The 23,868-nt window shown below is 46.3% G+C and overlaps 1 protein-coding gene across 2 annotated transcripts in view; it reads left to right on the top strand.

Moving 5' to 3' along the window:
* The window catches only part of TRERF1 (transcriptional regulating factor 1), a 521,224-nt gene extending 502,254 nt beyond the window's left edge, over positions 1–18,970 (top strand). For both annotated transcript variants that reach the window (XM_078649717.1, XM_078649716.1), the window contains exon 17: positions 16,962–18,970. In XM_078649717.1, coding sequence (XP_078505843.1) covers positions 16,962–17,271 — 310 coding nt within the window. In that variant the 3' untranslated portion in view covers positions 17,272–18,970. The remainder of the gene's footprint in view (positions 1–16,961) is intronic.
* The last annotated feature ends 4,898 nt before the right edge of the window (positions 18,971–23,868 follow it).

Raw genomic sequence — 23,868 nt, forward strand, 5'->3', positions numbered from 1 at the left:
GGGGCAAGGGATTGGTATCGGCAGAGCTAGGTGTCGGCCTGGGAACGGGGAAGACAAACGGGCACACGGGGAAAAGGGGTTTGCATCAAAAGGGCCGGAGATCATGACGGGGAAGCAGGGAGGTGTCGCGCTGGGAACAGGATGAGGGCCTGGGGCAGAGCAGCGCCGAAGAGGGGTTTATGACTCAAGGCAGGTGCAAGCAGGGGGTTGCCAGCGAAGCTAGGAGAGAGAGAGAGAGAGAGAGAGAGAGAGACGCGCTGGCTCTCGGCGAGAGCAGGTAAGCCATGGTGTCCAAAATGGCGGCTGTTTTACGCGCACAAAAGGTTTAAGGAGAGCAAGAGGGCGCCGATAATGTTGACGGTTTTCAGCCTAACTTTCAACAGTCCTCCCTTTTCAACATATCTAGCCAACTTGCTTACTCAATGTCAATTTTCATCAAATTCCTAACTTCGGTATCATACAATGCCCTCATATGTTCGCTTCCAATGTCCACAGTTTTGGGAAAAATACAACTCGCACATAAGGAACACATAGGTGGCAAACATTGAATTCCTAAGCATAGGCCACATATTACAACTACGGGAATCAGGATAATGGTGAGCAGTCTCCAGCCCCAGCTTTTGACGGTGTCCCAGAACCAACCACCAAGCGACCATTCTTCTTGCTCTTGGTGAACTTCCGAAGAGAGTCTGTGAAGATGTTCGATGGCTTTGTACACTGAGGGTGAGTTGTCCGGTATGTATGTACAACAGCTGGCCCCAATAATGCGGCATGCTCCTCCACGGTCCGCCAGAACCACATCTAGAACGAGGCGGTTCTGAAGAGCCACCAAACGGACCGCTTGGAGCTCGGCAGTGTTGTTGGCAAAGATGCCCGCTGTGATGTTCATGGTTGTCTCGACTGCCTGAGTCAAATGTCGGATGGCACGGCTGTTTGCCATCGGGCCCCAGAGGGGGACGAGTCCTTTCATAGCATCGAGGAACTGTGCCCCTGTTGAGTCGGCTTGCTCAACGTCTTTGGCTCGTTTTTGTCTGTGGTGATTCGCTGGGGCCACATAAGTTGGAGGAAGGACGAAGGAGATGTAGCAAGTGCCCCCCCAGCCTTTGGGGAGCCAGGTGTAGGCCTTCGTGCCACAGATGAAATACATGTTTGGGGATGACACAAAGGAAGGTGGATCCGTGGAGTCCAAAGTTCTGGTAAAGCGGCAAGCGCTGCGACCCACCAGCTGTGTCCCAAGTCCTTCTACACACATGTGGCCTGTGACGTTGATGACCGTCAGGGCCACAGTCAGAGTGGCAGCCGTTCGTTTCCGCAGATAGGAGAAGGTGGGTCTGGTTGGATTGTTGAACACCTGCATTTCGATTCGTTCTTTGGCCGGGATGTCCATTTGGATCGAGTCGCTGGGGGTCAGCGGGCAGAAGTGTGTCTTTGTCTTGTTTCGCCCGGCCCCATGAGGAGAATGTGCTGCAGTTCTGCTGGAGGTGGCATTGTCCGTATAGCTCTCTTGCAAGAGGATCAGCCAGGCAAGGCAGGAGCCGTGGACGGAGAAGGGTGAAGGGATGAATGGTATTGAATGTCCAGTGGCATGGGGTAGCAACCCACAGATCCAGCAGTTGGTGGCGTTGGTGGCAAGATTGTGCTGGTGAAGTAGTTGCACGAAAGAGTTGTTCCAAAACTCCTTTCGTCTCTCTCTTAGTTGAGGAGAGAGCGAAATTAGATAATGTTCCTTCACGGTGGTAGGCTGAGCAGTGGTTAGGAATGTTTCGTGAGCAGGTGCATGTTCTTCCATAATCCAGAGCGTAGTCATGAGGAGAAAACAGAGGAGAATTACGATGAAGAGTGCAATTGTCTTTGAGCTATGGAGCCTGTCTATTCTCGGATTTCTGTAGTGGGTATTTCCTGCTGTCTCCGTCGGCTTCTTATTTGGCGCTTCCATCATCTTCTTATCTGGCGCTTCCATCATCTTCGTCTTCAAGGTGCTCGGTAGTGGGCAGGACCACAGACTTAGTTTTAGCTTCTCTCCAGGTAACCCTTGGAAGTTTGGGTCACCGTTCTGAGATCCTCTAACCTAGTCCGTGGCCTACTTAGCCGAAGCTCCCTCCTTTCGACGCAGGAAATACCCTTCTCGAGATGGCACAGTGGGGTCAGGATGTTTTGAAAGTTCAAGTGTCTCTGTATCAGGGTAGCAGTTCAACGATGGTCGGTCCTGGTTCAGGAGCTCTTCTTGGGTGTTGACGGTGTCTGTCGTGGCCAGGGCTGGAGAGACCTTCTTGCAGTGATGAGCGTGCAGCCAGTGTTTCTTCCCCTCCACTCGAAGTGCGGTCCGAGTGGTGATCAGCACTTGCCAGGGGCCCGTCCACCGGGGTTCCAAACTCTTTGATCGCTGAAAGTTTCGGATCAGCACGAAGTCCCCCGGCTGGATGGCGTGACCCGGACCCCTGGAAGCATCGGGGATGGCCTGCTGCACCTGCTGATGAAGGACAGACAAAGTTTCAGTCAATTTGTACAGATAATCAGACATTAGGACATCCGGAACGTCATGAATGGAAGTTGGTTTCGGGGCAGACCAGACGCTCATGGGTCGACCGAAGACAACTTCATAAGGGGTTAAGTGATGTCGGGTGGGGGTAGAGCGCATCGATAGCAATGCCAATGGGAGGGCGTCTGGCCATTTCAGGCCCGTCGTAGCCACTATTTTGGCCAGTTTAAGCTTTAGTGTGGCATTGTGTCGTTCGACAAGCCCAGCAGATTGAGGGTGGAAGACTGCGTGGAATTTCTGTTTGATACCCAGCCCATTTAGGATGAGCTGGATAACGTTGGCTACAAAGTGGGGGCCATTATCACTCCATAAAACACGACAGAGGCCATAACGGGGGAAAAACTCCTTTAACAGGACCTTTGCAGTGGCCATAGCGGTGTTGTCACGGGTTGGATATGCTTCCACCCATTTGCTAAATGCGCACACCACGACGAGTACATATTTCAGGCCTTGGCATCTGTCTAGCTGGATGTAGTCCATCTGCAGGACTTCAAATGGGTGGTTTGGGACCCCAAATCCCCCCCGGGGTACTACAGTTCCCTTCCCGGGGTTGTGTTGCAGGCATATTAAGCATTGTTGGACCAGGCGTTTGGCGGAATCTGGGATCTTGTCATTGTGCCAAACCCTGGAGACAAGTTCGATCATGGGGGCTGATCCTATGTGGGCAGGGGAGTGTGCCATGGTTAATATGGGAATCAAGTATGAATCAGGTAGCAACCATCTGTTCGTGTCTTTTGTCCGCCAGCAGCCTTCATCGTCTTTCAATCCCACCCGTGCCCATTCAGTCAATTCGTGTTGTGTGCTAGCCGTTTGTATGTCTCTAATTGTGTCCTTGGCGTCAGTCCAGTTTTCTGCTTGTGACCTGGTCACGTACATATGTGTTGTCGTTCTATTTTCAGCTGTCGTTCGGGCGGTGATGTCGGCTAGTGCATTTCCCTGTCCAATAATGTCTGTCACCTTCTTGTGTGCCTGGCATTTGATAACGGCAAGTTTGTTGGGGAGGAGGACAGCTTCGATTAAGGCGGAGACTAAATCCCCGTGCAAAATGGGTGTGCCGTGTGAGGTCAAGTATCCTCTCTCCCTCCAGAGGAGCCCAAAATGGTGAACCACCCCGAAGGCACACTGGCTGTCGGTGTAAATGTTCGCCGTGGTTCCTGTTGCCAGGATGCAGGCTCTCGTCAAAGCAATCAGTTCCGCTGCCTGGGCAGATCGCTGGGTGATGCGGGCTGTTTCTACTACAGTTCGAGCCGTGGTGACTGCATAGGCAGCGGAAGTGGTACCATCGGAGAGTTTGATGCAAGAACCGTCCACCCACAACTCCCCGTCGGGGTCAGGGAAAGCTGTGTCTCTGAGATCGACCCTACTCCTGGTCTGTTCGTCCGTAAGAGTCACGCAGTCATGTACGGGGTGCACATTGGGATCGTTCTCTGGCAAGGGTAACAGAGTTGCTGGGTTCAGTGTGGTGCATCTTTTCAGGGTGATATGGGGGGCAAGCAAGGTCAGTTCGTATCCAGTCAGTCGTGCACTCGTCAGGTGTTGCGTCTTGGTTTGGTTCAGGAGGGTGTCGACTGCATGGGGTACCAGTACCGTGAGGGAATTCGAGAGTACAATCCCCTCGCTCTGTCGGATAGAGACTGCAGCAGCAGCTACAGCTCGAAGGCAGGCAGGCAAGGCTCTGGCGACAGGGTCAAGAGTGGCAGAGAAGTAAGCGCACGGTCGTTGTTTAGGACCGATGGCCTGGGTCAAGACAGATAAAGCGCACCCCTCCCTTTCGTGAGTGAAAAGGGAGAAGGGCTTTCTGTAATCAGGGGTACCCAGGACAGGGGCTGAGCAAAGGGCATCTCGTAGTTCCGTGAAGGAAGTTTGACACTCAGGAGTCCAAGGGAGTGGGAAAGGGACGTCTTTGTTTAGGAGAGAGAGCAGTGGTTTTACAACGAGGCTGAAGTTTGGCAACCATTGTCGGCAGAAGGAGGTGAGGCCTAATAGGGAGCGAACCTGCTTCTGGGTTTTAGGGACAGGGGTGTCTAGAATGGTCTGGATTCGATCAGGGGTGAGTTTCCTTCCATCTTTGGACAGAAGGTGGCCCAGGTAAGTGACCTGGGGTAGGCAGAATTGCAACTTCTTCTTGGAGACCTTGTGGCCATTTTCCACAAGGAAGTGCAAGAGTTGAATGGTGGCGGTAACCGCTAGAGGGGTGGTGTCGGCTGCCAAAAGGATGTCATCGACATATTGTACCAACACCACCCCGTCGGGTAACCGGACTTGGTCTAGTTGCCTTTTGAGGGCCTGGCTGTAGATGCTAGGGCTCTCCGTGTAGCCTTGAGGGGCTCGGCAAAACCTATATGAGCGGGATTTTAGGGTAAAGCCGAAGAGATATCGGCTGTCTGGGTGGATGGGGATGGAGAAGAATGCGTTCTTGAGGTCGATGACGGAAAAGGTGGTGGCAGTGGATGGAATCAAGGTCAGGATGGTGGTGATGTCTGAGACCACAGGGTACTGGGGTACCACCACTTTGTTGATCTCTCGGAGGTCGATGATGAAACGGTATGCTTTCTCATCTCCCTCTCCCTGCTTCTTGATAATGGGCAAGATAGGGCTGTTGCAAACGTTGCTAACCACTTCCTCTACCACTCCTGCGTCTATCAGTGACTGGATAATCATTACCAATGCCTTCTCGCCCTCTGGCGATATCCGATATTGTGGGAGTTTTGGGAGTGTTGCGTCTGGTCGGACAGTAATGTGCACTGGGTCAATTAACATACGCCCTACGTCCGAATCCGCTTTGGCCCACAGATACGGAGGTAGAGTGTCAAGCAGGGACGCGTCGACGTCGGTGATGGAAAACATGTGTCGGGGGGAACAATGTCTAAGCAGAACGGGGTTGTCGTAAAGAAACACTCGAACTCCATCTTGAGAACACCTAATCGTCGCTCGGAAGTGTTTCAGTAAGTCAAGTCCCATAATGGCGTCAGGGCTATTGGAGGAAAGCAAGAACGTGGTGTCGTGGTGTTGTTTTCTACGTCAAAGAGAATCGGGGCAGACAAAGGGTTGGTGGAGGGCGTTCCATCGAAACCTGTCGATGTTATGAGTGAGCCAGACAAGGGTGCCCTTGGAATCAGTCGTTTAGATAACGCACTACGTGTTGCGCCAGTGTCTACCAGAAATGGAGACTTGGTACCCAGGACCTTAGCAGTGACATAAGGGCCCTGCTGGTCAACATAGAGCTCGACTGGATCCCTCCCTCGCCCTTGGCTGTCCTATGCAAAGGTGTGAGTGTCGTCATAGTCAGATTGTTGATATTGGTTCTGTCTGGGTCGATCGAACGTATTTGGTCTGCTTGATCTGTCATTAGTCGCGTCATTTGGGGGCCCTCGTTGTGGTCCCTTAGGTCTCGGTCCGTTTGCTACATCCCTGGGGTCTCTGTTCCTGATCATTTCCAGGAGAACTGGGCACTGGGATTTCCAATGGCCAGTCCCTTTGCAGAAAGCGCACTGGTCATCTCTAAGGTCTGTGCGTCCACTGTAGGGAGTCAGAGTGCGGTCCTGGGGAAATGCAGTCTTAGGGACGTTTGTCTGGTAGTTTCCCCGGTATTGGTCTCGTCCTATAGTCACCCCTTGCAGTTTGGCAATCATCACCCTCTCTTTTAAGTCTTTCTTCTTTTTCTCTGTCGCCCTATCATTTTCATTTTTCTGATGCTCATAATATTGGGCCATTTGGAGAATCGCTGTAGGTTTGGAGGCTGCCCAACTACTCTCGCTGGCCTGTAGTTTCTGGGAGATGTCCAATGATAGGCCCTTAACATAATTCTGGACAAACAGATGGTGTCCGGTTGCAGTGGTCATGTCCTGGCCGCTGTAATCGGAGAACACCGTTTCAAACCGGGAGAAGTATTCCGATACATCCTCCTGGGGTTTTTGGCGACAGGCTGTTACTATCGACCAGTCCACTTTCTTTTCTGGGATTAGGGTTTTTAATTTCTCTACGATTTTATCTGGGAGGTCTAGAATGGATTTCAACGGCTTTTGTCCTGGTCCCCGTTGTTTGTCCAAGTCATCGAGTTGTGACCAGGTGTGTCCGAACAGCTCAAGGTGGTCGACTTTCCGGATTTGCTTCCACACATCAGCTGGCAGACATAACCCGAAGAACAAGTCGATGTCAGCCAGGGTCATGATCGTTGAACCCAGGGCTGTACCTAATTCAGTATAGAAGGCAGTGGGGTTTTTACGTAGGTCGGGTAGAGATTTCCGGAATGTCAGTATCTCTTGCCGGTCCCATGGCTGGTAGACCCAGTTGTATACTACCCTTCCCTTTGCATCTTGGTTGTTTGCATCATCGTGAGTCCCTGTACCTCGAGGGGGAACCCAGTAAGGGGCAGCCTCACGTATCGGCATCATGGTGTTAGATTGCTCGGTTGGTGGTTCGGTCACTACGGGGGCTGCGGATTTAGCTCCTGGCTTTCGTTCAGTGAGGTGGCGGAAAACCTCAAGCGTACGCGTAAGGAGGTCCGACACATCACACTCGCCCTCATCCCCGATATCGACCTTCCGGTACAGAGTCCTTAGGCTCTCGGGACCTTTGTCTCGATATCGGTCCTCGTATGCATTCAAGACATGATAACACAGTTGTACGGTAAAATGTCGTCTGTGACTCCCTGTATACGAGCTGAACATATCTGTGATGTACTCTTCATCATCCTTCCTTTCTACCAGTGTCCTCGCTATTTTGTCGATCCCCGCTCGCTCATCCTTGTCTAGTCTGTTTGTTCTTGCAGGGCCAGCCCCTCGAGTCTCATGGTCATCTAACGTTGTTGTTGATGCGGGTTTTAATACAAGGGGTTCGGCTGGCACAGAGGCTATTGGGGCCGACGCTGTGGCGGTACCTTCGCTTGTACCTGGGGGTGGCGCGTGCTGCGCCAAGGGTTGAGAAGGGGCATATGGAGGGGGCATGTAGATGATAGGAGGACCTAACAGCAGGTCCTCATTGGCTTGTCGTTTCGAGGGTAAGTCAGGGTAGAGCATGGAGGGGGTTCTAACCGGACACTGGCTTGGCGTTTCCCTTTCTAGTTTCTGTTTAGCTTTCTCTCTTTCCTCTATCTCCTTTTTTAGTTTCTGAGCAGCTAGGTGGGCTGCTTTTTGCAGCTCTTTTTCCAACCTACTCTCAGTTTTCTTTTTACGCTGTTCAGTTTCTTTTCGCCACATGCCGAAGCTGTCAAGCATAGTAGGTGTTGTCTTGTTTTTACCCAGGGCGGTTTCTAGCGTTTTTATTTTATCATCATCGAAGGATCCTATCAGGGGCCATTGACTTTCTTGACCCCTTTTTGTATATTTATGCCATAGTTTACTATAGGCTATAGCGGTCAATCCATGCTTCATGAACATGTCCTTATTAGGGGTGCCTTCCAGCGGGGCTGGATGGTCCATCTCTAATAGGCGGTCCGGGCTAAACAGGCTACTCATCAGTGGGGAGAAGACAGACATGACGGCTCGTAACGAGGGACTAAAAAGTCAGCACTGCCTATCTTATCACTAGGTGCAAAGACTAGACAGAATATTTCTATTCTACGTTGTTTGCAGGCAGTGAATACCTCATGGATCACAATAACCAAAGACCAATAAATAACAATGGGGAGAATGAGTAGGTCCGCAAAGATCTGCGTTACCTACCTTTTTCACTATCTGCAAAAAGGGTGGTCTCTTCCCTGTTTGCAGACAGGGAATCTCCAGGAAACAATAGTTTTGCGAACAACAGTTCAGTTTCAAGCAATTATTGGGTGGGGGAGAAAAAAATAAGCACGGCTGCTACCCTACCTATCCTCCACTGCTTGCAAAGAGAGAGCCCGTTGTTTCTCCGTTTGTAGACAGTGAATCCCTCATAGATCAAGATAACAAAAGACCGATAAATAACAATGGGGAGAATGAGTAGGTCCGCAAAGATCTGCGTTACCTACCCTTTTCACTATCTGCAAAAAGGGTGGTCTCTTCCCTGTTTGCAGACAGGGAATCTCCAGGAAACAATAGTTTGTGAACAACAGTTCAGTTTCAGGTGATTATTGAGTGGGGGAGAAAAATAAGCACGGTTGCTACCCTACCTATCCTCCACTGCTTGCAAAGAGAGAGCCCGTTGTTTCTCCGTTTGTAGACAGTGAATCCCTCATAGATCAAGATAACAAAAGACCGATAAATAACAATGGGGAGAATGAGTAGGTCCGCAAAGATCTGCGTTACCTACCCTTTTCACTATCTGCAAAAAGGGTGGTCTCTTCCCTGTTTGCAGACAGGGAATCTCCAGGAAACAATAGTTTGTGAACAACAGTTCAGTTTCAGGTGATTATTGAGTGGGGGAGAAAAATAAGCACGGTTGTCTGCCCTACCTATCCTCCACTGCTTGCAAAGAGAGAGCCTGTTGTTTCTCCGTTTGCAGACAGTGAATCTCCAAATAAACAAAAAGAGCAATACTAGTATTTAACAAACAAGCAATCAAGCAATTTTTTCGCAACTTGTCGTGGTAACACGACCTTACCCGGACCGCATGGACAGTTTCCTGACTTCCGAATCCAGCGCCCGATCGTCCTCTCTTCTTCGTTATCCTCGCGGCACTCCTGATGGTTCCCAGTCAGGACCGTAGATCACTCGAGAGAGGTCTGTTCGGAACCAGTGAAGTTCGGATGATCGGCTGTCAGACGAGGGTCTATCGGACAGACGCGTTCCCGATCGTTGCAGTCGTTCACTTTGTCGTCAGGACCTCTCCCACTGGATCCATGGGTCGCTGATGGGCCCCACGCTTGGGACGCCAATTGTGGAAAAAATACAACTGGGGGGCACTACCAACCAGAATATAAGATCCTTAAGTATTTGCCCGGCGGTGTCGCCTCTTGAACCCACAAAGAAGTTAAACTATTGAAGAGGCAGGCGCTGGAGACTGGAAGGCAGGAAACAAGGTTTTTATTTTCTCCGGAGGAGAACACAACAAAACGGACAGAAGGTATCGTTCTGAGGTGCTCTAACTGCATCCCTGAGGCCTGGCCTCTTATACACAAGTTTATCTCTTTATTACATGTAACACATTCTCGTTGATACTTTGATGTACGGAAAGACATCCTCAGAATCCCCCCCTTCCCAGCCCGTTCCCACGCAAGGTTACAGTGGAAGTCCCCGCCCCGTTCACAACAGGTGATGGTCATCGCGCAGCTGGGTATTCCGCCGATTCACGGAGTGTGCGGGTTTCGATCGGATCTCGTGGGATGGGGGGGGCTTTGATCATCTCGGGGGTCCTTTGAGGAGGGAAGCTTTCTATTGTATGGGGAGGGGCAAGGGATTGGTATCGGCAGAGCTAGGTGTCGGCCTGGGAACGGGGAAGACAAACGGGCACACGGGGAAAAGGGGTTTGCATCAAAAGGGCCGGAGATCATGACGGGGAAGCAGGGAGGTGTCGCGCTGGGAACAGGATGAGGGCCTGGGGCAGAGCAGCGCCGAAGAGGGGTTTATGACTCAAGGCAGGTGCAAGCAGGGGGTTGCCAGCGAAGCTAGGAGAGAGAGAGAGAGAGAGAGAGAGAGAGAGAGACGCGCTGGCTCTCGGCGAGAGCAGGTAAGCCATGGTGTCCAAAATGGCGGCTGTTTTACGCGCACAAAAGGTTTAAGGAGAGCAAGAGGGCGCCGATAATGTTGACGGTTTTCAGCCTAACTTTCAACAACGCGAGATGCGGAACAAAGTCAATGGGCAGAACAAATTACGAAAAGGTAAGTAAAAAACAGTTCCTACTAGTTACGACTAAAACGACAGGATACCTGGACACTAGGAGAGTCAATCTACCCTTGAGCACCGAAATACTCTTGTTACCTCACCCACGGGCTGCGGGTGCATAGGTGTCAAAGTGTGTTGGGTTTCCGCATCGAAGTCTATGGAGCCTTGAAGAAAGATGCTGCAGGCGACCAGGAGGAAGATGTCTGGTGCGATCCACGGGTGGATCGAGGAAGAAGAGGACCTGAAAGCAGAGGGGACAGTGTTCAAAGTCACTAGCCAGTGTCCGGTGTGGAACCAGGAGGGAACCAGATGCTGTCGTCGCGATCAGGTGAAGAGTGGACGCTTGTCTCTGCAGCCACGTGGACCAGGAGGTGTCTTCGACGACCAGGATGGAGGCACGAGCTGTCCCACGCAGGCTCTCCCTGTCGGCGGTGTCGGATCCGGATTTGGAATCAACAGGCCTTGGCAAAGGCAACCCACGCGGTGAGTGGAAACGGCGTCTGGAGTGGACCAGGAGGGTCCAGGTTGCTCCTCTTTTGGAAGGGAGCAAGGGCCAGTCTGGAGCAACCAGACCAGCAGTGTAGATTTCGTGGATCGTCGTCTAGGAGGTCACTAGCCAGCCGGCAAGTGACCAGACAACCCGTCGAGCAGTAATAAAGCAAAAGGGCCCCACGCAGATCTCGTGGATGCTGGAGGGCTGGTCTTTGGTGCAGGAGCTGCTCGGGGCTGGGGCTTCTCAATCCCCAAAGCACTTACTCGAGGATGCCTTCCAGTCGTGCTGGAAGCGAAGTGCAGTCTCTTCAAGATGGCCGGTCCCACGTGTCTCGTCGCACCCACGGGTCTCAGCTGTGCTGCAGATGTGGGTAGAGGTCGGAGAGGTCTGGGAGTCCGTGTCTATTCGGGCTCTGAAGTCTGGATCCGGCAGGAAGGACAACAAAGTGGACCGCTAGGACGCTTGATGGTGCCTGCAGATGCAGGGTGGACACTCCTTGCCCACAAGGGAGATTCTTCAGTCTTCTGTGGAGCAGAACGTCGAAGTCCAGAGTTTCTTCTTGTAAAGTTGTTCAGGATAATCTAATCTGGAATGGGACCAGCTCCTACCTTTATCCTGCTAAAGGGGGCTGTGCTATGACTAGGTCCCTCCTATGGGTGGGACCAGGAAGGGGGGTGGTTACACTCCCTATCCTTTGTCCGGTTTTGCGCCAGAGCTGGGGCTGGAGTGCCCCAGCAACTGGTTTGAACCGGTGTATGCACCTTTCAGGCCTCCCTACCTCAAAACACAAAATCCTGTCTGGGGTAGTGCTAGCACCTCCCAAGGCAGGAAACCCTTTGTCCCGGCCTCCCTCGCTGGAAGGACTCCCAGCAGCAGGAGGTCAGACTTGTGTCTGTGGTGGCAGCATCCATTTTGTGATGCTGAGGCTCGAGTTAACTTTAACCGGGGTTCACAGTTACATACATGTCGTGTCCCTCTAAAAGGGTGGAATGCTACCCCCGTCGCCAGAACTGGCAAGGGGGTAGTATTCCAATTCGTATGACACCTTACTCGACATGTTTTGATAATGCTATACCAAAGTTAGCAATAACCGCGAAGATTATAATGCACTTAAGAGTATATGGTATAGCGTGATCATGGAACAGCTATAAGGACTTGGTTCCGCAAGCTGCAGACAGGCTCAGCTCATGCTAGAGCACCATCTCACATAATTCCAAGCACTCTGCCTTCAGGATTGATAAGGCCTGCCATTGGAGTGACTTATAGGAAGGAGCCAATTTGGGGTTAGATATAGGTATACTATATCTACAGCAAAGGGTGATTACACCACCTTGCCCCAGCTGTCGTACCAGCCAGTTGTGTCTGTTTAGATGGCCAGCCAGGGGTGGCATAATACATGCTTCAGCCCCTGGTGGGCCTTGGGTTCACCTATGCCCTGGGTACCTATGGTACACTGTACAGGGGCTGAGAAGGGGCCCCAATACCAATTGGTATATGCCCCATCTACAAGAAGGGTGACCACTCGAACCCGGCCAACTACAGGCTTATAGCCCTTTTAGACATTGAAGCCAAGGTAAACGCCCGTCTTCTTTTAAGGGACTTGGAGGCCTGGGTGGACAAGAATGGCATTCTCCCGCCCACACAGACTGGCTTCAGGGCCAACAGTTCCACTCTAGACAACATCATAGCGCTCTCCTACCTGACGAAGAAGGCCAACACGAGGAACAAGCTGCCACTGTTTTGTTGTTTTATAGACTATTCTACGGCCTTCGACCGAGTGATCAGAAGTCGACTATGGGCAAAACAAAGCTATAAAAGCACTCTATGACGGGACATGGGTCCAGGTGAAATTAAGTCCAACAATTACAACAGCAAGAATCGAGACCAACTCTGGACTTAAGCAGGGGTGCGTTCTTGCCCCCCTACTTTTTAATCTGTATACAGCGGACATGGGGCAAGCCCTGAAAGACGCCAACTTAGTACCGCCAAGATTGGGGAAGCTGGTCCTGGGAACGCTCCAGTATGCTGATGACACGGTGGTCATGGACCACACCAGGGTGGGACTTCAAAGAGCTTTAAATAGCCTGGCGACGTATAACAAAGAAAATGACCTACGGATAAACGTCAGTAAGACCAAGATAGTAATCTTTGGCAAATATCAGCGCAAAAAAGAAGCAACATGGATCCTGGGTGAGAACCTAATCGCTACTGCCCCATCCTATAACTATCTGGGAGTTTGGGTATCAGAGAGGGCCACTGCAGCTAAACATCTAAAGGAGCTAAAACCAAGAATAGATAAAACAATTCTGTTTTTAAGACGCCTAAGCTATCGCCTGGCCAGCCCCTCAGTAGAACCGATGCTGACAGTACTCAGGGCAAAACTGATTCCCTTCATTACGTATGGCCACCTTGCCTACCCAGGTGCATTCGAGAAAGTGGTCAATGCGGCCCAGGCGAAAGCGTACAAGTTGGTGCTATAGGCCCCTAGACAGGCTAGGAACAACAGGCTAAGGCTAGAAATAGCCCTGAATCGACCGGAGTTGGCATTACTGGAGGACCTGATAAAATACTACATCAGAGTACTGAAAGCGCCCGAAAACACCCTAAAGCATTTCTTAAAATCTATATTTGGTGAAGTGGGCTCTCCATGGCACTCTAAGCTGGCACAAGGCATTGATCTATTGAAAATCGAGGGTAAGAGCTTGCCCCTCAATGAAATACTATACTTAGCCTGGGCACAAGCCATAAAGCGTCAAGTCCAGTCCATCTCGTTCGAGCTTGATCTTCTATCGCTTCGGCACAACCCATTAACTTTGGCCCTGGATAAGTCTTATATTCTCGGGAAACCCCAACCATACCTGCGAGACTCACTAACAACTCATGCGAGAAAGAAAATCCTGTATCTGCGCCTCCTGGCTCTCATGATCACGGACTTTAATCCAAAATGGGCACGAACGGATTGTGCCATCGCCTGTCGATTATGCAACTACCGCAGAGAGTCATGGTTACACCTGCTATGTTGCTGTACAAAGTTGGCCAGCGACCGTCATCGTTTGCTGCGCCCGGCCTTACGGAATCTAGGCCATAGAACATGCAGAGAGGCCTCGGACTGGTGCTTCTCAGAAACTACGACCTGTCTATTAGCTAGGGTCGGTAAGTTCACCCATCAAGTCAAAATGGCACTCGACCTCCATCAAAAGGCCATAGACCCTAAGGGTCTTGACACTGTGTAAGGAACACCATCTGGAGCACAAACGGTTGTCAGTTTATAGTTAACTCAGGGAGCTCCCGCTAAGTAACTGGAACAACCGTACCCAGAAACTATGCCAGGGTCGGACAAGGGTCCAATGAAGAACCCATCCTTGGTGATGCGCAGTGAAGACGTTCATGTCAAACCTCCACACTTTCCCAAGGCTCTAATTGGCGTGAATCCAAGGAATAGACAAAAACCTTCCTTCCTCTAATAGAACTTTGATTGGACAAAAAGGGGCAAAATTAGTCATTATTCTATTTTAAAGTTGTATAAATGGTTTTACTGGGCGACGCGTACATTGGGGGGGGGTGATGTTCTTTGTGTCTTATACTGTAAAGATTTTAAGTAATCGCACAGTTTAATAAATAAAATAATGTAAATACACACTTGGTATATGCACCTAAAGTACATGAATGTCAATTTAGAGAGAGAACAGCTAGGCTGTGGGTCTGATTAGCAGGCCCACAGCCAGGGGAAGTCGTAAACCAGTGAAGCGAAAAGCAAAAATCTGGGGTGACCATAGGATTGCAGACCCTACTCTCCTACAAGCTATACCTATATTAGGTTTGCAATACCTGAACACCCCTTTGAAGCAAGATAAGTTAAATATGTTGGATTTGCAGGCTGTATAATTTCATATATACGAGTTTTCCTGGGTTTACAGGAAGTGAACAAACATTTTCAGTTTTCTGTACTTCTTTTTTTTTAGACTCCAGTTCACCAAACTTGTGGAGGTGGGTCTTGCTCGCCTGCACAAGGGCAGAATGATTGCATACATTTATGTAGACAGATCCATGACGAATAAAGCTCCATCTTCAAGATTTGTGGAGAGCCCCTTACAGATTCCTGGCAAACGACTTAACAATACGTATTTTTTCATCAGTGTTCAAATATTTCTGCTGGTGCCAACCAGTCGTATTTCTTAGGGACTATGGCCCAGATGTAGGTAAAATAGATTTACCGATTTTTAATTACCGAATTTTACCGATTCTGTAATTAAAAATCGGTAAATCTAAGGGGTGGATATGTAGGTATTCCAGATGTGCTGGAATACCGATTCTGAAGAATTCGGTATTTACCGATTCGGTAAATACCGAATCGGTAATGCCCATTCATTCCTATGGGCTTTGAAGCCATAGGAATGAATGGGCATTACCGATTCGGTATTTACCGAATCGGTAAATACCGATTTGCACAAGGGTGCAGGGGGTGTCACTTTGACACCCTCTGGCACCCCCAAAACAGGCTCGGGTGCCATGTGGCAGGCATACATGCCCTAAGGGCAGGTCTGCCTGTCACATGGCATAGGTGTGCATGCACATATGTGCATGCACACCGGAATCGGTATTTTACCATCAAATTGGATTTGATGGTAAAATACCGATTCTGTAAGGCCTCTGGGACTCTGAAGAGTCCCACCTACATCTCGGTGCCTCAGAATCGGTAAATTTACCGATTTTTTTATTTTACCGAATCGGTAAAATTACCGAATCGGTAATTTTACCGATTCGTTAAAATAATGCCCCCTACATACCTGTCACCCATATACCGGTCGGTAACGGCCGAAAATACCGATTTTCGGCCGTTACCGACCGACCTACATCTGGCCCTTAATTTTTTACAACCATGGTGAAAGCATTCCTACCATGCAGAGAGAAAAGGATATTGTGAAAATTGTCTGAATGTTTCAACCAGCAGCAACTCTAGGCATGTCTCATACATCTGGGATTGATGGATAAGGCATTTGCAATATCCCACATGCCAGACTGTAAATGAGATCACAGCAGTGATGCTTAAACAGGTAATGGAACTAATTCAGTGGGTCTTTGTTGGAAACGATCAAGGTGACTTTCAGGTGGTAGAACAATGTGATCAGCTTGGTGGGCAGTCATCCATTCCACTTTTGTTTCCCTAGGTGACATTCGTACAGATGTGTTGCTCTCGGGTTGGAGACACACAGTTTAAATCATATGATAAGCAACTTATGGTCACTCTAGGAAACTCTGCTTTGCATAAACATGTGGGACCAAAGCAATAGCTAGCGCTTTGGCATTTCCTGTTGTCATTGTGAGGACATCAAATGCAAGTTATGTTGAATCCCACAATGATTCTTCACGTAAACAATTATTGTGGAGTAAGCTCAGGCCATCTATGTACATAGCCAATGAGGTTGTGGCATTGGGCGTTCCAGAGGAGAACCATTTGGCAGGACTGAACATTTCAGAGTTGGAAGCCCTAAACAGATGTATGATGATCAGGCACGACAGAGGTGTTCAGGAGTTGGGGTAGAAATGACAGGACAGATGCTTTGCTCCTGGTATATTTCTTGCAGGGGATTGGCTGGAGAAGGTTTTCAGATCGAGCAGAAATACAATCTACGCTTTGCTTTCTACCGATTTGTAGGTTTAAATTTTATAGGAATTTAAATTACTACCACATGTTTTTATTCTGGTAAATGACATTTCATAAAGTGTGTAGATTTTTATATGGCATGCAGTTTTAATCAAAGGTATGAGTAATGAGAATAAACATTTTATACGCAAATTCTAGGTCCTGCCCTGGCCCATAGCCAAAGGTCTCTACTGGTCTCTCAGTGTTGTTACAAACAGCGGCCACCCATTATTCAATAATGACTGAATTCAGTCGATTTGAAATCTTTTCCTAAGTTACCAAATCGTTTCATTACAGGTTGAACATCTCTAAATTTATTGTGTTTGCTTTCAAGGCGTCCCTATTGTTTGTTATTTCGTTAAGATTGTTAGACCATATTGTGTGGGTACTGTTTTCTGGCATCTGAGGACAACAGATCTCCATGTTAGGCAATTTTTCAAATACCTGAATAATCAATCATTCTCAATGTAATTTTGCTGAACTAAACTCAAAGTGTATCAAAAATGTATCTTTTTCATCTTTCTTATTTTTCCTTAATATTTTAGGGTCTTTTTTAAGATCAAAAGCCGCAATGCACATATGAAAACTCACAGACAACAGGAGGAACAGCAAAGGCAGAAAGCGCAGAAGGCTGCTGTGGCAGCAGAGATGGCAGCCACCATTGCAAGAACTGCTGTGCCCATGACTCATGGCTTGATTCCTTTCGATCATCTGATGAGACACATGGAGCACGGCTTCGATGAACATATTGCTCACGATCTGGGGGACGTCCTTGATGATGCAGAAGTCATGTCTGCCGATTTCCTCCTGGACGATGACGGTGTAGGGTTACTACAGGAAGACACTGAATTATAGGTGAAGCCTCTTGTGCTCTTGGAAAGCATCTGGAGATGTTCCAATACATCTCACGAAATCGGTTGGCTTTGCAATCTCATTTGGTTGCACTGGTGGCTTTTGAAGCGGGGAAGTCTTTTTACATTGATGTTCTCAATGAATATTCCGTTACGGATCTTGAAGCACAATTACATCCGCCTGAGGCCAGAGACCACCGTTTTACGCTCACTGCGTACTCCATTCCAGGGCTGTTTTTATGCAGTGCATATCTAGGGCCTATGCACATGCAAGTAAGAAGACTCCTTAGGAAGCAGATTGGCAGGAGAGGATCGCAGACAGTGACCTTTAAAAGTTGTACAAATACCTAGACTGCCATTGCCTGTATACCACTTCACAGCACAAAATCTAATTTTTTTCAGGGGACAAATCCTGACCTCTTACTTAAGTAAAGAGCGAAAACATTGAATTTACAGTGACACAGCAAGGTAGGAGTGTTCTTGTAAAACTATGCAAAAAAGTAGCTAGTAAAAATGAGTAACTTTGGGTGCATATCAATTATTTTGCTAACATTGGTAAAAAGAAAAGAATAGACACTGAAACTTGTGGAATATCGTCTTTGATTGGATGGGGAGCTGTTTCAGAAGAAGAATATATTTAAAAAATGTTGCAAATCGCACAATAGGTAAGTAAAACACAATGGCTTTAAACTATCAGTCAGCGGTTTCCAGTTCGTATCCTGCCAAAGGATACTGTATTACGCATACAATTCAGACAGAATGTGACAAAAGATAATTTTATGCTGAAAATAGAGTTCTGTATCTTTATTCTGCTTACTGGCTTGCCACAGAATTTTAACTACTTGCTTGAAAGCAGATTAAACTCTGGAAACCTAAACTTGAAAATGTATCACGCTCAAATGTTAACTGTTCCTATGCAAATATTGCGTCTAACTATCATAAGTTTTTTACTCGGAAACCGTGTTCCTAAGATGCAGAGAATAATATTGTTAGCTTTTGTGTTGATCAAATCTAAGTTTATTTTCCAGCCCACCGTTTGTGGTTTGCTTTAAGTGCCAAATGTACTCACTAGTGAGTTAGTCTGCTCTGTCAAAGCTGGTATGTATGGCAGTTCTGAAAAGTTGCTAAAACAAAGCCATAGTATTTTGGGGGATATATTTAACTACTGTTCGTATTTTATCAGGAAATAACTGTACATATTTTATGGGCTCGGTTATAAAGAAAATGATTTTGCTGTTGGGTTAAAAAAAAGTATGTATTAAAAAAGAAGGCCTTGTCTTCAAAGAGCACCTGCAGCCTTTTTCTGTGAATGGTTCCTGTTGATTTTGCTAATTTCTTGGAACGAATGCCTTCTTAATCCCCTGGGTGTCATTTATTCAGGTTTGCACTATTGATCAATTGATTTCTTTGTTCATGAGTTTTTTTCTATTCTAAATTTTAATATGTATGTTTTGAAGAACAATATATTTGGTACATGTCGAAAAAGCACTATGTATAAAAAGTTCAACCATTTTTTGTAGCAAGCAATTTGTTTCACTGTCAAAATCAACGGATTAGTGTAATGTTTTTGGCATAGAGAGGACAGTATTTTCTAGTGAATTTTGTACTATTTGACCAAAAAGTTCTTTATAATGTCAAAGGTTTTGTACTTGTGACAAATATTTCTTTTAAATAAATTAATCTAAGATACAGATGGAAAAAAAGAGGTTTTATTTCTACCACCATTATTGTCACAATTGTCCTTTTTCCATTCACTTTCTTTTTTCCACTTTTTTACTTGTCTTGAACTCTTTCATTATGTGTATTGTTTCACTTCTTTCTACCTCAAACTTTTCCATCTTTCTCTTTTCTCCTTGCTTTCATCTTCCTCCTTAATCACTTGTATCTTCCCATATTGTATTTGTTATTCGGCTTTTTCTTTTTCTTTCTATTTCTTTTCCTTCTATTATCACTTTCCATATTTTATTCTACCTTCCTTTCCATAACTACTTCTTTTCATGTTTTTTCTTCTTGCATCTTTCTTTCATTGTTTCCATGATGGTTTCCATATTTTGCCCTTTCATCCTGTTGAACTGATTAAGAGGGTCGATTGATTTTATTTGTAGCGAATGCAGGCAGATCATAGATGATAAATGCGAGCAGATAAAAAAAGGAGCGATTTAATACGAGCAGATATTGTAATCCAGATTGTCAAAAGCTGTGCAGCCATAAAAATCATTCTTGGAATAAATTCAATCTTTCAGACATCAAAATCAAAAATTCAGAGTTCAGGAAGTTAATTGGCATCAGTTGTTTAATTTCTCAGTTCATGTGCCATTTCATGAAGGTTCTTCAAGCTATAAGTGAAAATCTTTCAGTTCAATGTCGCTTTCTTCTGGCACTATCTTTGTCAAATATGCCAGTCCAGGAGCTATATAGTTCTTGTTTGGCAAGCTTACTGTTGCCGATCGTATGATTACTGCTTCACCAGTTTATTTGTCAATCCGCTCTATTACTACTGGTTTTGCTTTGCAACGCTTTGCTTCTTTCTTTCACTCTTCCAGGCCATTCTGCTTGAATCAAGCTAATATCTTCAATTTCTATTGCTTGATCTGTCTGATTTTCTTCTGCTTCTTAATTTGCTCTGTTTGCCATTCATGGAATCTTGCTTGATATCTGACTCGTACTTGGGGTTTTCAGAGTTTGATTTTTTATCTTTTTCTTCCTCTATATTCCTGTACCGAACTCAAGCTTGTCTTATTGAGTCAGTTGTTTGTGTTACCATTTCTTCATCAGCAGTACAGGCTTTTTTGATGTGAGATGCATGGATCCAATATGGCAGGCCTCCTCGTTTCACAGCTTTATTTGTCATCAATATGACTTAACATAGTCCACTCCATCTGGCCTCTTGGCACGACTTTCTCACGTTTCTTCACCAAGACCAAATTGCCAGGCTCTAGGTCATGGAAGTGTTCAGAAAGTGTTGCAAGCTTCACCTAGTGGGAGAGAGAAAGCATACTACATCAGCCAAACCTTTACAGCAATTCAATACTAGGGACCTAATTTATATTTTGTCGGAGGGGAAACTGTCAGAACGGCGACGGAATTTCCTCTCCTCCAACACAGGGGTTCGCATGCCGATTTAGATGCAGGCTCACCTTAAGTTTGGCCACCGAGGGCACACTTCTTTGCTGGAGAACTGGCTATATATACTCTGTCCCATCAATTAGGATTAGTGAACATGTAACTGTTTTTTTACTCTCCGTCACCGCCAGGCAAACCCTAACGGTATGGGACAGTAAAAAAGTAACAATGCCCTCTTTCCCTGGGGGACGGCTCCCAGGGCTAGGAGGGCATCATCTCTTTTATTTTCAAAAAGAAAATTCTGTTTCAGAAAATAAAAATCGAAATCTGTTTGGTGGAAGGCTCCGTTATGTTGACTGAGCCCTGCACCAAACAGCAAAATGCATTGACAGGAACTGCAGCGTGCCGTATAAATCTGGCGGCCCTGACCTTCGCCAGGGCGATGGAGGAATTTACTCCATCATCCCGGCAGAACAACGGGCCGACCACCAAAATATAAATCGGGGCCCTAATATTCAGTAATTTTCACAAGAGCAGCAGATGATGGAATAAGAGGAACCCTTATGGCTCTCCCCATGAGAATTTCATGGGCACTCACACCCGCTTCCTGTTTGGGGTGCTTATCATGCTAATTAAGACCACAACAAGAGCATCTGGCCATTTCAATGACATTGAGGAGCACTCCTTGGCTACATTTGCTTTCATTGTACTGTTGGCCCCACACTTCTGCTGATGCCTCCTGCTGATAGCAACAATGCTCGATTTGCAGTGTTGTACAAAATATTCTCATGATTTCATTCTTAAAATGGACGCCATTCCCTGTCTATATAGAGGTCAGCAAACCAAATCTTGAGATCAATTCTCTCAGGAATAATTTGACCTCTGTCATGGCATCACAGCTCCTTGTTTGATATGCTTCACTTCTTTATGAAAATAAGCATACAATCACTGAAATATATTTAAGGTTACTTCAAGATGGCACCTCTACAAAATCTACCGGCAGCCTCGTGTAGGGACCTTTTGTTTTCCAACATGACCCATGGCTACTCCAGTTATTTTCCCTATATTAATCTTGTGACATAGGATACATCTGTGACACAGATTTTCTGTAATGTTTCAAAATGAGAGTTGAAAAAGTACTTTCTAAATATGTCCACCATTCCATCACGTTCCTCGTGTAGGCCCCTGCTTGTATCTCACCATCTGCAGTAGCAGAGAATCTGGCAAAACAAACCTCCCATTTGTTCATTTCTAGATTTCATTTTCATCTTTTTTACACCCTGATCTTTCCGACTTTTTCTTTTCCGCATCGTGTGGCCCATCTTCAAATCCCTTAACACTTCTATTGTTTGAATTGTCATGGAAAGAAAAACATTTACAGTTTCAACATCTGAATTTTCTGCTTCTGAATTGCCATCTAAAATTGGTAGTGGTAGAAATAAGATCACATTATTTAGAAACCTCATCAGAGAAAATAGTTACCCATCGTAACCATTTTTCACTGCTACACGTATGTGCAGCACACTCCTCTTTTGCAACTTTAGAGTATTCAACCAATCCAAAATGTTTGGGCCATTCTCAATTGTGGTGCCAGCGGATGTCATAAAACTCCCCTGGGCCCACAATTGCTCAAAATCGTGAACCACTCCAAAACGATATTGGCTATCTGTGTAGATTTCAGTACTCAATCACTGGCTATGCAGCATGCTATTGTAATGGCAATTAATTCCGCTGCTGAGGTTACATTACTTAAATACGATGTTCCATAATTTATGTCAATGTCACAACTGCATATTATGCTCGAAGGGCTCCTTGATGATTTCTCAAACATGAGTCATTCACAAATAAAATAAAACTAGTAAACCCCAGTGGTCCCTCTTGACATTCTGGTCTTGGCTTGGCACATAGGTATGTTACATCAATACAGTCAAGGTCAAAATCATCAGTTTCTTCCTTGTCATTTTCTTCTCTACATATTGGTAGCAGGACGGAGTATGTTGCACCGTCTTAAAGAAATGTTTTCTGTAGTCAGGATTATTTGCTCATATATAGTTAAATGGAAACTTGTAAGGTACTGCGTGCATGTGCAAGTTAAGTGTTTCAACTGAATCTGGTACAAATAAAATCAACGTATGGCCTATGACAATTGTTTCTCTCTGTGTGATGACCAATGCTGTTGCAGCAGTGTTTTTCATGCACTTATGCAAAGCTGCTGACACTGGGTCTAATACTGCAGAAAAATATGCAGTTGGCCTTTTTGCATCATCATACTCTTGTGTGACAGCAGAATGTGCGCATCCTTCTTTTTCATGACAAGATAGGTAAAATCCTTCTCATAGTCAGGCATTCCTATAGCGAGTAGCATTCATCATCTGAGAGTACCAGATGAGTCACATCATTATGTGTCAATCTCTGTAGAGACTTCGCAATAAAGGAAGAGTTTGAATTCCCATTTCCAGCCAAATTGTGTCCAATTTACATACCTCTTTTGCTTTTGCTGCAACCATCAATTTCTCAGTTTACTGCATCAGTACTAAGTCACAAGGCAGTTTTAAAGATTCCATGTCTTTCTTGAGTAGTTGAGAAAAGAAGCAGGTAAACTCAGTACATCCCTGAGGAATCCTACATCAAACTAGCATTTTCTTTTGGAACCTGAACATAAAAAAGAAATTGACTATCCTCATGAAGAGGAATAAATAAAAATGCTGAACACAAATCAATCACAGTGAACCACTTTGCATCTACTGGGATTTAAAATAAAGTCACTGCTGGTTTCGGTACCACAGGATTACACGGAATCACTATGTCATTTATTTTACACAAGTCTTGTACTAGTCTCCATTTTCCATTCGGTTTGCATAAGTCCATCATAGGTGAGTTACATGGACTTCCTAGGACTTTTCTCAAAATGCTCTGTTCAATCAAGGTTTCAATTATAGGTGCAATTCTATCCTCTGTTTCACAGGTAAGTTTGTATTGAACAGTACGGGGTTACACCGAATTTGGTTTCACTGCAATTTGCACTGGTTATGCACGGTTCAGCTTTTCCTTGTAAAATCTCCAACAACTCTATTTTCCGTGTGTCTTAAGTCTGGAGGTAAGTACTCAGATGTGAGAACCAGATACAAACCAACTTTTGTTTCTTAATACTGTAACTTAAAGAGGACGTAATAATCTTTTGTCTGAATGCAAACACCATCGGTGTGCAATAAACTGTGCAATGTAACTTACAGAAAAGATCACAACCCTGCAAATTTGCTAGACCTGTCTCACTAATTGTAAACTCATAAATATATGTAGCTGATCCAGCTAATACAGCGACATTTGCTGACCGCTTATTAGTCATTTGCTTATTTGAAATTGAAATAGGTCACCAGTTCTTATTCTGCTGCATGGGATTCATTTGAGGGACTATTTGCGTCTCATTTTGAAATCTATTCACATTACATTTACAACTTATATTCCAATACTCTTCTTTATTACAAATGTGACAAACACCTGATTTCATTTGAACATTATGCACATTAGTATTGTTAAA

The sequence above is a fragment of the Lissotriton helveticus genome, chromosome 6, assembly GCF_964261635.1.
Source record: "Lissotriton helveticus chromosome 6, aLisHel1.1, whole genome shotgun sequence".
Classification (NCBI taxonomy): Eukaryota; Metazoa; Chordata; class Amphibia; order Caudata; family Salamandridae; genus Lissotriton; species Lissotriton helveticus.